The sequence below is a fragment of the Panthera onca genome, chromosome A2, assembly GCF_046562875.1.
Source record: "Panthera onca isolate mPanOnc1 chromosome A2, mPanOnc1 haplotype 2, whole genome shotgun sequence".
In the NCBI taxonomy this organism is placed as follows: Eukaryota; Metazoa; Chordata; class Mammalia; order Carnivora; family Felidae; genus Panthera; species Panthera onca.
Genome location: NC_138340.1, coordinates 30,166,806 through 30,184,117, shown reverse-complemented (window position 1 = coordinate 30,184,117; position 17,312 = coordinate 30,166,806). Strand labels below are relative to the sequence as shown.

Here is a 17,312-nt window from a genome sequence, read left to right as displayed (position 1 = left end):
CAATTTTCTTTTTCACCAAGAGATTTGTCACTAAGAAGAGTTAGTAAATGCTCTAAAAAATTAAGCCAGAAGTGAAATTTTGAAACTTGCTTCGCATTAATCACATATAGGCTTAAAAATATGCTCCAAAATCCACAATTAATTATGAATAGCATAAAATCGTTTCCCTCTGCATTTGTATACCTGTGTCTATTAATCATTATCCCCAAATTTCAGAACATAACAGCAATTAAAAGGACCTTATCTCCTGCCTCTATATATTTCATTTTCTCATTATTACAATCTTTTTTTTTTTCAGTTAGTTTTGGAGACCGACCAGCAGGGATACATAAATTTTTCTGTGTCTTCGACTGAGTTCCTAATTGATATTTCTTCAACTCTTTTCAAAGCAGCTATTTTGGCATCTACAAAAGACTTGGTGTCATCTGAGTCGTAGAAAATATATTTTAATCTTTCACAGCAGTGTTGTTTCTAAGATTTAGCATTTGGGGTAGCAGATGGAGTGGCAAAGAAGTTGCCTATAGGGGCAGCCCACTGCCTCGACTACTCTCCCGCCCTCTGCAGTAACTTATAATTTGAAATAGGAAAGATGCCGTCTTTCGTTGGATGCATTGCTAAGCTGCGTGTTGTCAATCGAAGATTCCCCAGATCACCGATACAAGATCAGAGTATTGCAGAGGCCTCCCTCTCTGCACTTCTGTGGCCTACACCCGCCCCCTGTCACTGTCTCTTGCCTCTTCTCTCCCAAGGCGGAGAGCAATATTCGAAAGACTTAGAGAGGACCCTCAAAGTAAAATTAGATTTATATTTCAAAGAATTCTAAATTCCTGGCTTACAACATACCACCTAAGCTGGTTCACAGGTTTCTCCCCACTAACGAAAAGTTCACTTTACGCCACTTTGCTTTTGCGAAAGACCTCCATTAGTACTTGTTTTCAATAACCAAAAGGAATTCAAAGAGGATTTTTCGCTTGTACAAAATGATTATTGCTTCTCTACTTCACACCATTTTGGCTTCTGAAAGGTTTCATGGGAACGTTCCTTTTTCAGACAGTGAGGGAAACCTGTGGGGTTTTTAAATTTTTATTTATTTATTTTTATTTTTATGTTTGCTTTGGAAAAGTACCAAAACCAAAAGAAGTGATTTGCTTTCAGGCTTGGCTGACGGGTGACCTTGAGTGGATAGTCTCTCAGCCTTCCTGAGCATCTATTTTTTTAAGGGCATCATGGAGGCAGCAATTTTTATGCCATCATGCTTCCCAACTGCTCTGAATCAGAGATTCCATCCAGATTCTCTTTTATAGCAGCGTTTCATCTGGTCATACAGCAAGCAAATAGTAAGAAAACAAATAATTGCCAGGGGGAAAAAAATAAAGCAAAATGCTAAGCCAGGGTCCAAGAAGCACCTTGGAGTTTAATTGTATCCTGTCTGGTTCACAACTTGAAAACTTAGTCGCGATGCTCTCTTTGCAAAGTTTGGTCAGTATCTTCATTATAAAATTTTAAAAAGATTTCCTTTCAGAGGGAAAGAATGTATAAAGTCCTAAAATGTATGTCAACCAATCCTAAAATCTTTGGTGCTTCAGAGTAGGAAAAGCAGAAGACGTGAAATAAGCCAGGGCTACTTCTGTTTTATATTATTTGTGAGTCCCTGAACAGCCCTGATTTGTTTCCTCACCTGTGAGATGGAGATACACCTGCCCTGCCTACCTCACAGGATTGCTGTGGGGCTCCAGCAAAAGTTCTTTGTCAAGTATAAAGCACAGTACCAATATAAGACGTCATGTTACTGTTTTCTCATATCAGTAACCAAGCTCTCACCCTGTCTCCACCCCAACATTCTTAGAAGGTGTAAGGTTCAGTGTTAGAGCAGCGAGTGCGATTGTGTTTCTGGAATCATGCTGTCTGCTAATCCAGACTCCACCACTTACTAGTTCTGGGATGCTAGGGAAATTCCATGTCTTCCCTTGAGTTTCCCACCCATCCAACAGGGAAAACAGGGCCTACCCCATAGTGCTGTCCCAAGGGTCAAAGGAGCCAGCACACACACAAAGCGGTTAGCACAGTGGCTGGGACTTTAGAAGAAATCAGCAAGTGTTGGCTCTGGAAATTTTTAAAACCCCTTTTCTAGTTACTTCCGACCGTAGCAGCTCTCCAAAAAGCAAAACAAAACAAAACAAAACAAAACACAAAACAGCAACACAAAAAAACCTGTATTTAAAAGAAAGTCTCTCCTTTATTCCCCAAACAGGGCTGGTTCAGTCCTGGCCAGGTGTTTGTCCTAGACGAGTATTGCGCCCGAAACGGAGTCCGAGGGTGTCACCGACATCTCTGCTACCTCAGAGACTTGCTTGAACGGGCAGAAAATGGCGCCATGATTGACCCCACCCTCCTTCACTACAGCTTTGCCTTCTGTGCGTCCCATGTTCATGGGAACAGGTAAGCACTTGTCCAGAGGTATTCCTCAAAAAAAAAAAAAAAAGATCTTTTTTTAAGGCACTGGCAATGGTGTATGACTTGTTCTGCTTTTAGAATTGTCTCTAACTCTGTATCCATTCCTGTTCCTTCTGTAGTACACACACACACACACACACACACACACACACACACACACACACAAGAACACACGGGTCTTAGTTTCCTCTCCGCTCAAGAAACTTAAAAGAAATGGCAAACAGGACTTCTAAAGTGGTCTCTGAAGGTAGACCAATCTAGGTTCAAATCGTGGCTCCTCCGTTTACTAGCAGACATGCTGGATGGCAACTGAACCCTCCATGCCTCAGTTGTCTCATCTGTAAAACAGGGATGATAGTGTCCTCATGGGGTGTTTAAGAGGATGCATGTGGGCTCAGCACAATGCCTGGAACATGGCAAGAGCCTCATAAATGTTTACCTTTCTTGTTGCTATCATTCGTTCCATAAATATTTAGTGATTATTTACTGAGTGCCAGGCACTCTGGTATACGTTCAGCGTACATGGTGAGCAAAACAAGGCCCCGAACAAGGGCAGGGTTACAGGGAGAGTGAGGCTCTGAAAAAAAGGAGTAATATTCCTTACTAGCATTTGATAAAGGAAGACAGCTCAGACGGCGTGTGAGGACGGCAGGGAGGGTGTCCCTGAGGAAGAGATATTGGGCTGAGAACTGAAGCACATGTAGAAGTTGAGTGCTTCCAGGCAAAAGGAACAGCGTGTACAAATGCCCCGCAGACGGAGAAAGCCAAGCACACTTCAAGAGCTGAAAGCAGCTAGGTGAAGCTGGAAGCTAGATACTCATAACACTTACAGTTTAACCATAGAGCTGGGAGGAACTTTAGAGATCACAGTGTAACCCACCCCCTCATTTTATAGGTTTTCTAGACAAGACCAGAACATCAGTTCTCCTAACTCCACACTAAGTACTCTCTTTCTTTAGACGTTGCCCAGCTCCTGGAGGAAAAGATCCATGTTCTGAATAATGCAAAGCGGCAAATAATTTAAGAACATTACCATTTGGCTCTGAAGACATGGAATAAATTTCCACGTTGCCACAGCCAGTTTACTATCCCAATGTATGTAGCCTCACGTTGCTATAAAGACAAGCCTGCGTTCCCTTGAGCACCACCTCAACCGGTAGCCAGGAAAGGCACATCCAGGAAAAACTAGGTGGCTTCCGAACCCCGAAAAAGTTGGTGCTGCATTTATTTTAAATCAGACCGTCAGTTATCTTCATCTTCACAAGCTAGAGGACTCTGAAATATCTGTGGGATTTGTTGTGTGCTTTTCCTCTCTCTAGTGCTGGGAGGTTTGATGAGATACAACCTCAACATTTAGAACTAGGTAACAATAGCATTGTAGGTTTGAATCTTTAACAGGCAACGAGGTTTTCATCACCTCCCATTGTTATAAGGTTTGCTAGCCCCACACATGACCTTTTATTTACATAAAAAATATTTATGAAAACTCTGATACCTGGGGAGTATCTGTGCATAACTCTGCTTTTTATAAATATGTACACTTTGATGACTGTCTGTTACAGCCTCTTGGACTGAGTTCTTTAAAGAGAGAGAGAGAGAAGTTGCATTATATTCTCTGGGTTGTCACACTGTATTCTACATATGTTACTGAATAAGAAAGTGTTATAAAATAATGAAGTGTTTTTGTAAACTCCCTGGTAAACATCATCATGAATTATGATACACATTGTCTGGATTTCATATTGTAAGACTGCCACTTGATTCACAGTTAGGTTTATACATCTTGTCATGGAAACAGTTTTGGATTTCTTATTTTCTTTTCAGTTCCGATTTTCCTTATGCAAGTTTGCATCTTTTTTTTTTTTTTTTTTTTTTGCTTATTATTTTAGTTTGAATGCATTTGCTCTTGCTGTTTGATGCATCCTTCTTTTTCTTTCTTCTGTTTGTGCATGTATGTGTGCTCTTGATTCTCCTGTGGCTGGCCACACTCTGTGCATGCCCCATGCGACCACCCCCTCTCCAAAGTCAACAAATGCATGCATATCTTAGTGGGCTGCTACCAAATACAGACCCTGAAGGGAGCAAAACTCCCTCCCCATCTGAACCAGAGGCCAAAAAAGATACCAAAAAGGAATCCAAAAAAAGAAAAGATTGCAAAACCCAGGCAAATCCAGGGCCCAAAAGGTAAGAAGTTAACGTGTCTATTGGCTTGTGTTTTGCAATGTCTGTGCCGTTCCCCCCGTCCACGCCATGACTTCCACCTTAGCAGACAACAAGCTTTGTGTGTATCTGAAGTCTCTGTTCCTTTAAGGTTCTTCAAAGGTATACTTTAAAAGAAAATCGTAGGCATGGGCAGAATACCATGTATTAGGACCGAATTTGAGTCAGGTGTTTAGTGACTCTTAGAACATTTTCATATTGAAAAAACTGAGCAATGTGTAAACAGAATCGTGAATCAGATTGCTTTTTTAGTGGCATCTAGTTAAGGACCTGGTACCTTACCAAGTCATTCATGATAAGCAACCCGTGCTTTGTAATTTTGAAATTATGTTTAAGGAGCAAATAGAATGGGTTGTCATAAGATGGGTCTATACATTTATAGTAGCTACATCATTTTTAGCAAACCCTTCTCAGTTCCACATTGATCTTATGAAACAAAGCTATCTTTAGATAATGACTTATAATAACACAAAGCAAAACCTATCACCAAACGAATGGCTCTTAGTAGAATCACTTATAGAATGAGGTCACCTTGAAGCCACTTGCAAGTTCTAAAATTGTATTTATCCTCTTTGTCCTTTAGGGCTGCTCTCATTGTGAATTGATAAAAATGGCAAATTGGTGGCTTTTTCCCCCTTTAAGCTAGACTTGCAGTTTTTTCCAGTGTTATCCTTATGTCCTTCCTCACCTTCCCTATCCTCACCACAAATTAATATTGTCATTTTAAAGTTTTGTTGTTGTGGTTTTGAAACTGATATTCTTACCTGACATTACCAAGAGACACAAAGTTCATAAGCAGGTATGTTTTACGCTTTCAGTATGAATTTGTTCACTGGAATAATTCTAAGTCCTGAAATATATACAGTTCACCTGTAGGCAGACTAAATGAAAATACCAGCTTCAGTTCCTAGAGAATGTGGCAGGCTGTCAATCAACATGTATCGGTCTGATAGGGAAGGTCAAAGAAAGCCCCGATTCCGTGTGGACACCTGCTTTTCAAAGTTGCAGCATGTAAGGATGGAGGTGAAGTGAAGTTTCTGTTTGTGTTGCCCTAACGAGAGTCAGATTGCAAAGCAATGGTAGCTTGCAGCCAGTGAGAAAGCACACAGAGAATGCTGCGTAGGTACCCTAAGAAGCCTCTCTGGGTGCTGTCCAAGGTGCTGAGTGATCGGCATTGAAACCGAAAGCAAACCGCCACACTTGATTCAGACTGCCCTGTGCCATGAAAAACTATCCAAAAGGATCTTGAATGGTACTTTGATGAGCTTATGTGTGTTCCAGGGTCTATGTGTATATTGCAGGTTTTGATGCAGATGAAATCATAGTATCAAATACCAGTCATGTAGCATTCTGCAGTTTATCCTTTTATACATTCCGTCTCATTCGCTGTAACATCTTCAGGTTATTTTTTACATCCATTTTGTGGAGGATGAAACTGAATGTCTACAAATTTAAGCGGCACACTCAGATATTCTTGAGTCCAAAGCTCTTCCTCTTTGCACTACATCAGTGTCATGTGGAGGTTCTAAAGATCTGAGTTTGGAGTCTGTTCTGCATAAATCCAGAATTATCATATCTTAATTCTGTGCCTCAGTTTTCTCATCTGCAAAATGAGCATGTAGTATCATAGCACCAATAATATCCTGTCAAACTCTAAAATTATCTTCTATATATTATAATAACAAATTAAATAAGCCACTGTCATATTCCGTAAGTAAATTTTAATTAAATTAAGGATAATTGCTGCCATTTAGTAAGTGCTTGCTCTATGCCAGGGACTGTGTGAAGTGCTGTTTAGATTTATTATCTCATCTTATCCTTATTACATCCCAGGGAAATATTATTATTTGTTTCATCTAGCAGATGAGTAGCAGATGAGGAGTTTGAGGCTCAGATAAGTTCAGTCACTTACTCTGTTGCAAATAAGTATGTGATCCCAGTTCAAAACACATAGTCTGACTTTGGAGCTTGCATTTGTGTCTGGTGTAAGATGCCAAATTCAGCCATTTGAGAGGAGTTTCAACATTTCCGGGCTGGATACTATCACAGTCATCTGAATTAACTAAAGAGTTTTCTAATTTTGTCCTAAAGATGTCCAAAATCAATATGGCTTACCTGGTAATTTTGGCCTTGTGAAGGAAGCCAGAGTGTATCTGGAGTTTTAGACCATGTAAGAGCAGAGTCTCCTTTGAGCATTAATGAACAACCTTTTGGTGTGGGGAAACCATTTTCCCAACTTTTTTTTTTTTTAACCAGGATGAACACTACTTGCATGTGAAGGTTATCTATTCTTTGGCCTAGATTAAGAAGGCAATCATGACTCATGGAAACAAATTGCCCTTTAATTGAATTTAACTGAACAATAGAAGCCATTCCTGTTGTCATTTCACAAGCAGCTTTAGATTAGGTAAAATATAGCTTTTTACATAATCATTAACTTTTTACCTACTAATAACTCAGCATACCCAGAGGTAGAGGGAGAGCCCTTTCCTGCTGCAGTTGGAAATCATTAATGGCCACTCATCTGCTGATGACTCAGGTTCTCCCACTTTCTCTGTAAACCTGAGCCACATCTTTGTGAAAAACTATGCCTATGTGAATCTGCAACATCGAATCAAAAGTAGACACATCTGGTCAATCAGGAAGAATACTGCTACTTCTAATTCCAGACACTGGAAGATATGGAACCATCCACGTGTTTGGCATCTTTTAGAATACTGGTTCTTGACTTGATCCTTTATCCCAGGGGACATTTGACAATGTCTGGAGACATTTTAATTGTCACCTAGGGAAGGGGTGGTACTATTGTCACCAGTGACTAGAGGCCAGGGATGTTTCTAAATATCTGACAATGCACAGGACAGCCCTCTGTAAACAAAGTCCAAAAAACCAAACTCCCAGATGATGGGCTTAAATTTCTACTTTTTACTTGGGTCTTTTGTTTCTTTTACACGAACTTGTCCTGTGTCTAAAGGCGTAAGAGTTGCCACCACTGATTTTCACCTTGTGCCGTAGTTCTCACCCTGTAGTGTGCATATAAATCACACAGGGAGCTTGTTAACATGGGGAATACTAGATCCCATCCTGACATAATTTGATTCAGCAAGTCTTAGATGGAGTCAGGCTTCTGGACTTTTCATCATTTCCTCCCCAGGTAATTCTAAGGCATTTGTTCTTCAGATCTCACTTAGTTAAGGCCTTGGTTGTCAAACTTGGCTATACCCTGAAATCACTTGGAGAGCCTAAAAAAGGCCGATGCCATAGCCCCACCCACAGAGGCTCTGATTTAATTAATCTGGGATGTGGCCGAAGTATCATGTTTTAAAAATCTCCCCTAGTGATTCTAATATGTAGCAATGTTTAAGAATTGCTGATTGAGGGAACATTAGTTTGGGCCGGCTCTTTAAAAAAAAACAACCCATTTTCTCAAAGAGAGAGGGAAAGAAAAAGAAAATGTGAGTATGTTCAGCTGGCTGCACTTGGCGATCATAAAACCCACAGATGTAAATCTCTATATCTTCTAATTTTTAAATCAGCTCCTAAGGTTGCAGTACTTAATTTTCACCATAATATTTTTAGTATTCTTTCTAGATGACATTTAGATTAGCATCACTTTGGTCACTGTCCCGCAGTGACAAGGCAATCAAACAGCTCCGATGATTGCAAGTTGCGTCAATGTTCCTTGGATCCCTTTATTATTGGGATTGGAAATTTTTCTCATTTACATTATTATTTAACATTTCTTGAATGCCAGTGCTGCTCTTCACATATGGCCTGTGTAGAAAGTACATTGTATCAGCAATTAACAAATCCATAATGCCAACCGCCCCAATCCAAAGTAAGCTGCATAGATTAATGAGTCTGCAAGCAGATGTAAGAGAGCACGAGTTCTAAAAATCTTTGAAAACATGTCCCAGCATTCTTTTGGGAGAGGTATCTGGAGCCACAGTGCTGCCTGTGTGCAGAGACTGTGTGATCCCTTGGGTTAGATCTGAAGTACTGAACAATCCGGTTAGCTCATTTTTCTCCTCTGTTGCCCCACCAGTGTCCCTAAGGCAGTGAGTAATTCCATCCATCCAGCTTCCCCAAGCAGAACCATGGGAGTTGTCCTTGCTTCCTCCTTCTCCCTCAGCACCTCACAAGGCTTCGGTTACTATGCCCTATCAATGCCTTTAGGTATCTCTTAAGCCCACCCACTTCTCCTTTTCTTCACTGCCACTACCGAGTTCAAGCGTCTATCTTCTCTCCTGTGGACCACAGCAACACCATGTCCAGTGTTGGTCCCTCACTCCCAAGCCATGTTGCATAATGTTTTCTTTCATTTCTTTTTTGTGAATGCCTACCTGGAAGCAAACCCATAATTTTTGCACATGTAAATGTCTCTCTTTAGCTCCAATCTCACCTTTCTATCCCTTCCTCCCTCTGTCACACATGTACACTCCTTATGATATTATATCTAGTGCTTTTTAACTCTCTGTCCTCCCAAAGGAGGGAGAGAGGACTGTGTAGCAGGGATAGTTCTGTTTTACCGACTCTGAATACGGCACTTGAGTAGCAGGCAGGCGTGGATGGGGGATGACAGTGGCCCCCACATTATTGATATAATGTTACACACTTACACATGACATTCGTGTACTCAGGGATATGTGGCTCGTCGCCCTTCCAGTTTTGAGCAGGTGTTGGCCTTGCATGTAACTGAGTCATGCTCTCTAAATTCTAAAGCAGCAGCTTCACCAAGTGGAAGTACTTGTAAGAGAAGGGGTGGGAGGAAATCCAAACACATTTCAAGTAAAAGTCTGTACCCCAAGGAGGAATTCTTTTTAGATTATTCTAAATTCTAACCCATGTGACTCCATTCCTAAAGGAAAGTTTCCCCGTGAGAAGAGCAGATTTTCCAACTCAGACATAAAATCTTGTAAAATGTGTTGAATTAACTATCCCACCAGAGCAATCTTTCTGTCCCCTGGCAAACCGTCAAGTAACATGAATTTCCCTTCTAAAATTTCAGCATGTGTCCTCATCCTATGTTCGTTGAATTCACTGGAGCAAAAGCATATTTTCCGATGTCACATCCTTTCCAGGGTGGGTGTGATACCAAAACGCCACACATGTTACTGGTCTGACCACTCAGAAGTCTATACATAGGGAGTTGAGGATAGAATCCAAAGCCTAATTGTCTATGTTTGTCTAGAAACAAAGAAACCCATCTCTTCTCTTATTCCTCAAAGAGAAAAATCTATGTGGTACCAATTTTGGAAATTGGTCCCTCTCTAGGGTAAGAAATACATGCTTTCCTCCAAAGCATATATTTTATATGACTTCTGTAGTCACTTCTTGGGTTCTCCCTTCATTCAGCACCTGGACCATCCCCTTAACTAGTGTCCTTGTATCAATAGCATCCATGTTCTTTGAGATTTGATCGGTAGAGAGAGACTTCAATCACCCCCGTATTTATAGAGAGCAAAGAAACTTTCTGATATTTTTGGATTTTAGCTACATGTTTAGAAAAACAGAAAACAAGTCAGAGAAGATCTCACTGATAAATTTTTGCCCCCTCCAACCCTTTTTTTAAAAATTAATAATACCCAACCTCAAGAAGCTTCAATGCCTTCAATTGTAAGGTTGTAGAAACTGCTTGTTATTGCTTCCTATCTTAGTCTTTGTGATACAAACACTTTGATATATTTGTTTTAGCAGCGTGTCTGAGCCCCAGGGCATCAGGGCATAATTAGAAAAGGGGCTTGGGCTGGAGGGAGAGGGGAGGAAAGGGAAAGGCTGGGCTTTCATAATGAAGCAGTGACTATTGGATGTGAGAGTCCTAATTACAGTGTATAATTAACCTAGAGATTATACAAGCCATCCAGATGAGCAAGCAGGGATGTCTTCTTTTGAGATGATAATGCTTTGGTGTTATCTTGAATTTGTAGTTACTAGTCGCTTGAAAGAGACAAAAGAAAATATTCCGCTCTTGGATTAAATTCAAAGGTATCATTCTAAAAGTTGTAAGGATAAAGAGTTGCTAGGGGAAATCCGTTTCAAAAGAGAGAGAGGTTAAGAGAGTGTTTTGGTCTACATGTTCTATTTAGGGAGCATTGCAAGAACCATCTAAGATACCCTGTCCCACTCTGGCCCTTTAAGCTCTCATGTTTCTGGGCTGGAACAATTTAGTAGCAAGTAGGATTCAGTTATCATGCTTGTTTAAGGACATTTTCAGGGATCCATAATGCGGTCTGCAGGCATGCATCCATTTGGAGAGAGAGAATATATCATGTTTACGGTGCCTGCACCAGCATATGTGGACATTTGCATTTGGAGAGAAAGTATATTCCCACTTCAGCTGGAGTTTTACCCCTTGTTGGTAGTGATTGGAGCTTAAAGCTGGCTGTATGCAGAGAAGTGGACCAGACCCTCTTCTGTCTTTTGAACCCATGCATATTCTCTCACACCTGGGTTCTACACTTGATCACTAAACAGATGCAATACCACAACACATCCGTCGCTGTAAGCTTTGAATGAATCTAGTCCTCTGACCTTCTTGAAAAGATAGCTCAGCTTCCAAACAAGGGTTTTGCGGCTGAGCTTTCAACACAATGTGGAGAACTGTACCAGCAGGGTGACAAGATGCTAGGAATCTGTGTGCTTACCTGGGTGTGGGGGGACAATTGAACGATCCAAGGAGATGAGGTCACTTTCACGAAACACATTGCCACTTGATTTCTTTGACTGGATTCTTCGCACCTAATTTCAAATCTCAAAATAGAACGTTTCACATGAAAAGCCTAGTTCTTAATCATATGAGATCCCTCCTATAAAAGTCATCCATTAACAAGGTCTAGGTCCGAAGCATTTGGGGAGAGGGAGAACAATGTGCGTAACTAGTAACTTGAAAGACGGGTCGCTGGGTTGTGGTAGTTTCAGTCTGACAAAAAAAAAAAAAAAAAGACACAACTCTAGATAAATTATTATTTGTGACATGGCTCAAGATGGGCGAGTGTGAGGAGAGTGAAGGTGACAGAACTGGTACTGACCACGGTGACAAGGACTTGAAGAGCAGCCGACGTGACATCTTTCCTGTCGTGCAGCCGAAAATGTCAACTTTGTGAAGGACAGTGAGAAAATGGTTTGCCGAAAACTTGAAAGGTGGATTCCGGAGATGCCCATTGTGTCAGAAGTGATATAGTCTGTTGTGGCCAGAGAGACCTACTTCTGGTGGCAGTGGTGGCCTGCAGGTGGGGCAGCTTCCTGTCCCTCATGGGGTTCCAAAAATGACTGCACTGGACCTGCACCTTGTCTCAAGTTTGCAGGGTCATGATATACTAGAAGTGAGTTGTTAGCCAGTGTGCAGTTAGGTGGACCCGGAGGCCCAGGACCACATTTCCTTGTCGCTGTGTGTGTGTGTGTGTGTGTGTGTGTGTGTGTGTGTGTGAGAGATTCTCAAGCTAGGTTCAAAGACATCGAACGATTTTACTATATGATGTGCATATCCCCTCCTTCTAGGAAAAAGGAGATCGTGCTTTATGAACTCACATCAGTATAAGTAATAAAAACTAAGTCTGGATCCTCTCCGTTTTTGAGGGGAAAACTGGAGTCAAGGAAGCTACAGAGGGGTGCCTGGGTGGCTCAGTCGGTGAAACGTCCGACTTTGGCTCAGGTCATGATCTCGCAGTCCGTGAATTCAAGCCCCGCGTCGGGCTCTGTGCTGACCGCTCGGAGCCTGGAACCTACTTCGGATTCTGTGTCTCCCTCTCTCTCTCCCCTCCCCCACTCACACTCAAAAATAAACATTAAAAAAAAAAAGGAAGCTACAGAAAGGTAGGAAACAAGACAAAAGCAGTTCTCAACCCTTGACAGCACATTAGGATAACCTGGGAAGCTGTAAAAGTGACAGTGTCTACATCCCCCTGCAGGTGAATTGAATCAGAGTTTGAGGATGAGACTGTCAAAGCTGTCACATGGTTCCAAAGTATAGGCAAAGATTAAGAACTACTGACCTGTGAGGACAGTCTGTCTGGTCAGGGCACAGCTGCTAGGGCGAGCCAATTCCACCTGTTTCTTCTATCTTTGCGTTATTTACTCAACATAAAGGTTCCAGAAAAGTGTGTCCAGTTGACTGAGCTTAGGTCATAGTCCAGCTTAGACACACAGTGTCCATAAGAGGGGGGGACTGGCTTGTGGGAAGGCCCTCAGTATATAAACAGCAGGAAACAGGACCCCAGTTTACTCTTCCCCCCAAGGGTATGCGTGGTGTGGGCAAGGTCATTCTTCCGAAGGACATTCAGGTGTTAAGAAGTGACAGTGGGTGCTAAGAAGCCAAAAACCAAGAAGGCAGGAAAGGCACCCTTCAGGACACAGAAGAATGGGAAATTCAGCGTTCCTAAACACATGTTCTGAGTAAAGACACATCTCAGCCTGGGATTTGCTCGTTTGGAATTTAGAATCCAGCTTTATCTCTCTTCTCTCATTCTTTGTGACTCCTTAAGTGTTAACAGTATGGAGAAAGGAACACCATGCAGAGCCAGTTTTATGACAATTATAGAATCACCTCCCAATGTTTCCAGAAAAGAAGCGCGCGCGCACACACACACACACACACACACACACACACACACACACAAGCAGGGCTTCTGAGAGACACCAATACAGTTCCTCTACTTATTTTGCAACCAGCACTGCCTGGGATGGCACTTTGAAATAGCACATACACCACTTCCAGAAGGGATCGTAGCTTTATAAGTGGACCCTCTTGCTTGGAGAAGATCTCTGGTTCCAGATTCACTCCAATACAAGGGCATTGGGGAATCCTGAATCAAACCTACCCTTTCAACCACTGGAAGAGCCACCCACAAGATATTTTCTTGATCTAAAGCAGAGATTCTCTAAGGGGGCTCCTTGGACCAGCAGCATCAGAGAACTTGTTAGAAAACGAACTCTCAGCCCCATCCTCCAGGTAATCTGAGGCATGCTTAGGTTTGAGGACCACTACTCTAGGCAAAGTATTTTATTGCTTCTCTGAAAACAGTGTTCCCTAAAATATTGAGCCAGGATTTTCAGTTAGTAGCTCCATAGAAATCTGCGGGTAATTGGGTGGGGCAGAGGGGAAAGTGGGTGATGGGCATTGAGGAGGGCACTTGTTGGGATGAGCACTGGGTGTTGTATGGAAACAAATTTGACAATAAATTATACTAAAAAATCTTTTTAAATAAAAAAATAAGAAATTTGTGAGAAATCAAATTAGCTATGTCCTAGCTGAGGAGATTATAGGAAACCCATTACACTGATTTCTGGCCATGCTGAAAACAGCTGACCAATGTCTAGTTAATGTGTGTTTAGGGATTGGGTCCCTACTGTGTCCATGAATTCCTTAGACCATGTTATCTATGGAATATCTTATCTTGTCCTCCATCCTGGTTTAGGCATCTGTGCTTGTGTAGTCTTGGGAAGGCCTTGTTGTTTTGCATGTTTCTATACTTCTTACTGGTCCGTACCACTGTCATATTGTGCAATGTTTTTTTCCCTATAATTTATGCCTAATAAATATGGGAGCTTGAGAGCAGTATGGGGAGACTTCCCTTAGCCTCCCTCCCACCTCTCTTGACTTGTGGAGTCTTGAGTAACCCTTTCTGCTGTCCTTGGCTTTGCTGGACAAAGCCAAAAGCCGAACCCTCAATTGGTGACCCCAACGTGATAAGCCAAACCCACAACTGGTGACCCTGATGTGATAAGCCAAACCCATAGAAATCTAAGCCTGTATAATTCCCATTGACAAATTACAGGGAACAACAGAAAAGAAATTGGTACTTGACAGAATTTTCAAAAATAATGATATGAGGGGCACCTGGGTGGCTCAGTCAGTTGAGCAACTAACTCTTGATTTCGGCTCAGATCACGATCTCATGGTCCGTGAGTTTGAGCCCCCCCTGGGGCTCTGAGCTGGCAGTGTGGAGCCTGCTTGGGATTCTCTCTCTCTCTCTCTCTCTCTCTCTCTCTCTCTCTCTCCTCTCTCTCTCTCCCTCTCTCCCTCTCTCTCTCTCTCTCTCCCTCTCTCCCTCTCTCTCTCCCTCTCCCTCTCCCTCTCCCTCTCCCTCTCCCTCTCTTTCTCTGCCCCTCCCTCATGCTAGCTTGCTCTCAAAATAAATAAACTTTAAAAAATGCAGTGAAATTAAACAAACAAAAAAGGATATTTTTACTTTTCAACTGATAGAGTTACCACCTGTGATCTTTAATAAATTGTATTATTCCTGCCTGTCTCTTCCTCAGTTTGTAAAATAACATCATCTGTCCCCAGTACCATTTCAGAGCAATTCTGGCAGTTACAAAGAAATTTGCATTCGATGTCAAAATCATGACTTTTTAAATCACCTATTTTTGTTGGTCAATTCTGTACTATTTACCTTACAAACATAAACTTAGTTGCATTCATTTTAAGTTAAAACTATTTGCACTGATATAGGCAATTAAGAAGCAAATTTTTTATGTTTATTTATTTTAAGAGAGAGAGAGAGTGCAAATGGGAAGGGGCAGAGAGAGAGAGAGAGAGAGAGAGAGAGAGAGAATCTCAAGCAGGCTCTGTGCTGACAGCCCCCGACACAGGGCTGGATCTCACAAAGTGTGAAATCATGTCCTGAGCCAAAATCAAGAGTCAGACACTTAATGGACTGAGCCACCCAAGGGCCCCAAGAAGCAAATTTAAGAAAAGGCTACATTAATAATTTTTTGTCATTTACTTTTTTAGAATAGTGAGATTAATAGTGTTGAGAAAGTAGTCGGAGGTTGTCAGGGAATTGGAAGCTGCTGATACCTTAAATAATCACAACTGTGAATCATCAGAACAAAAGGGAAAGAAACATAATTGAATTTTATGTTTGTAATAATACCCTTTGTAGTGAGGATTAACTGAGAAGGCCAGACACACCCTCAATGCTTAGTTTTTATCATCTCAAACACAAATCTAAAAGTTACTTTCTTATTGCCTAATAATTGCCTTACAAGTCTTGCTAAGTGAGGAATGATTTTCTTCAGGAAAGTTTATCTCCTAAAAATAGCCACATGCATCTCTGGGCTTCCCATGTTAAATGATTTCCATGCTTTTTCCTGTGATCTGTAAGCCCCTTCCTGATTTGTAAATTATATTTTAATAGCGTTTATCTCTGGGCTAATCCCTGCTAAGAAACAAAATGCTTAAAATGGCTCCCACTTTCCCAAATCGAGTATGTGCACACGCCAATCAGATAAACGTGTTCAGTGCATTAGCGAGTTGTATTTTGTGTAAACAAAATCTAAATATAAAAACCACAGCTATAGAAAGTTGTAGATTATAAACATAAGAAGTTACTACACCAAAAAGCATCACCTATGTTTTGTGGAGGCCAATGAATTCATCCTGAGATGTAGCTACGGATTCACATATGGGCAGATTTACATATGGACATTTCATATGTAAAAAATTTTAAACAGGGGCACCTGACTGGCTCAGTCAATAGAGCATACGACTCTTGATCTTGGGGTCTTAGGTTCACACCCTACATTGGGTGTAGATTACTGACAAAAAATCTTGAAAAAAAATTTAAATAAACTTGGTAAATTGACATTTAGGATTTATCTAGAAAACATGAAAATAAAGACATATTCATATTCCAACGTCCTACCTGATATTTACCATTTGGCCTCTTCTTCAGGGCAGTTCAGGGGAATGTGAAGAAATGGATTTTAGAGAATTTTACTGTTAAGGGTGTTTTTAATAATGTTGGGGAGGGGAAGTTTTCTTGTTCTTTCTTTCTTTTTTTTTTTTTTTTTCCAAGTGGGGAATTTTTAGTATATATAAAGAAGGGAAGCTGACCAATTAACCCCTAACAGGAGGTACATTGCTGTCATTTGCCAAGTCTTTTGTGCAGTCAGACTGGTCTAGTATACAGGATTTTCCCAACTTATGCTGGATCCTTGAGAAGACCTATAAATAAGACCATTTGTTTGGTCTCAAGATGACTTCCCATTTGCAAACTGAAGAATGTTCCAGTAGAAGTTTCATGGTGACACGCCAATCTGCAAACTGGCTCAGCCAGTAGTCAAAACAAGTCACTACGGGATCTGGGAAGCTGAAGTCTTTGAATGGGTCAGATTATCCCATGTCTAATTTGGCACAGATAAATTTGGGCTATAAATATGCAGCTTCCTTTTGTATTTTCAACTTGAACAGTCCAAAGCAAATAGGAAAAATGTGTGGAAACCTGATGGTGATTCAGAAATATGAGAATACTGGGTTTAAACTGGAATTTACTTATATTTGCTAGGGTCCTTCTTGTTATTAAAATGACCAGTAGTTCACTAGCATGGAAACGCATCATATGTGGTTTGTTCTCTTTTCTCCAAGCTTTATTGAGATATTAACATGTAACCTGTGTAAGTTTAAGGTATCTAATGTGTTGATCATATATATATATTATATATGTGTGTGTGTATGTGTGTGTATATATATGTGTGTATATATATGTGTGTATATATATGTGTGTGTGTATATATATATATATATATATATATATATATATATACACATATATATACACATATATATAGTGAAATCACTATTATGACAAGGTTAATTAACACCTACATCCCCTCACATAATTATCATTTTTTAGTGT

General features: G+C 40.9%; 1 protein-coding gene across 16 annotated transcripts in view; it reads left to right on the top strand.

Annotated features, from left to right (window-relative positions):
- Window positions 1–17,312, top strand: part of CADPS (calcium dependent secretion activator) — a 476,502-nt gene that overhangs the window by 335,749 nt on the left and 123,441 nt on the right. For 8 of the 16 annotated variants that reach the window (XM_060631484.3, XM_081794958.1, XM_060631486.3 and 5 more), the window contains exons 13-14: window positions 2,252–2,439; window positions 4,480–4,638. In XM_060631484.3, coding sequence (XP_060487467.1) covers window positions 2,252–2,439; window positions 4,480–4,638 — 347 coding nt within the window. The remainder of the gene's footprint in view (window positions 1–2,251; window positions 2,440–4,479; window positions 4,639–17,312) is intronic. The other 8 variants (XM_060631491.3, XM_078442872.2, XM_060631492.3 and 5 more) reach the window with 1 other exon arrangement.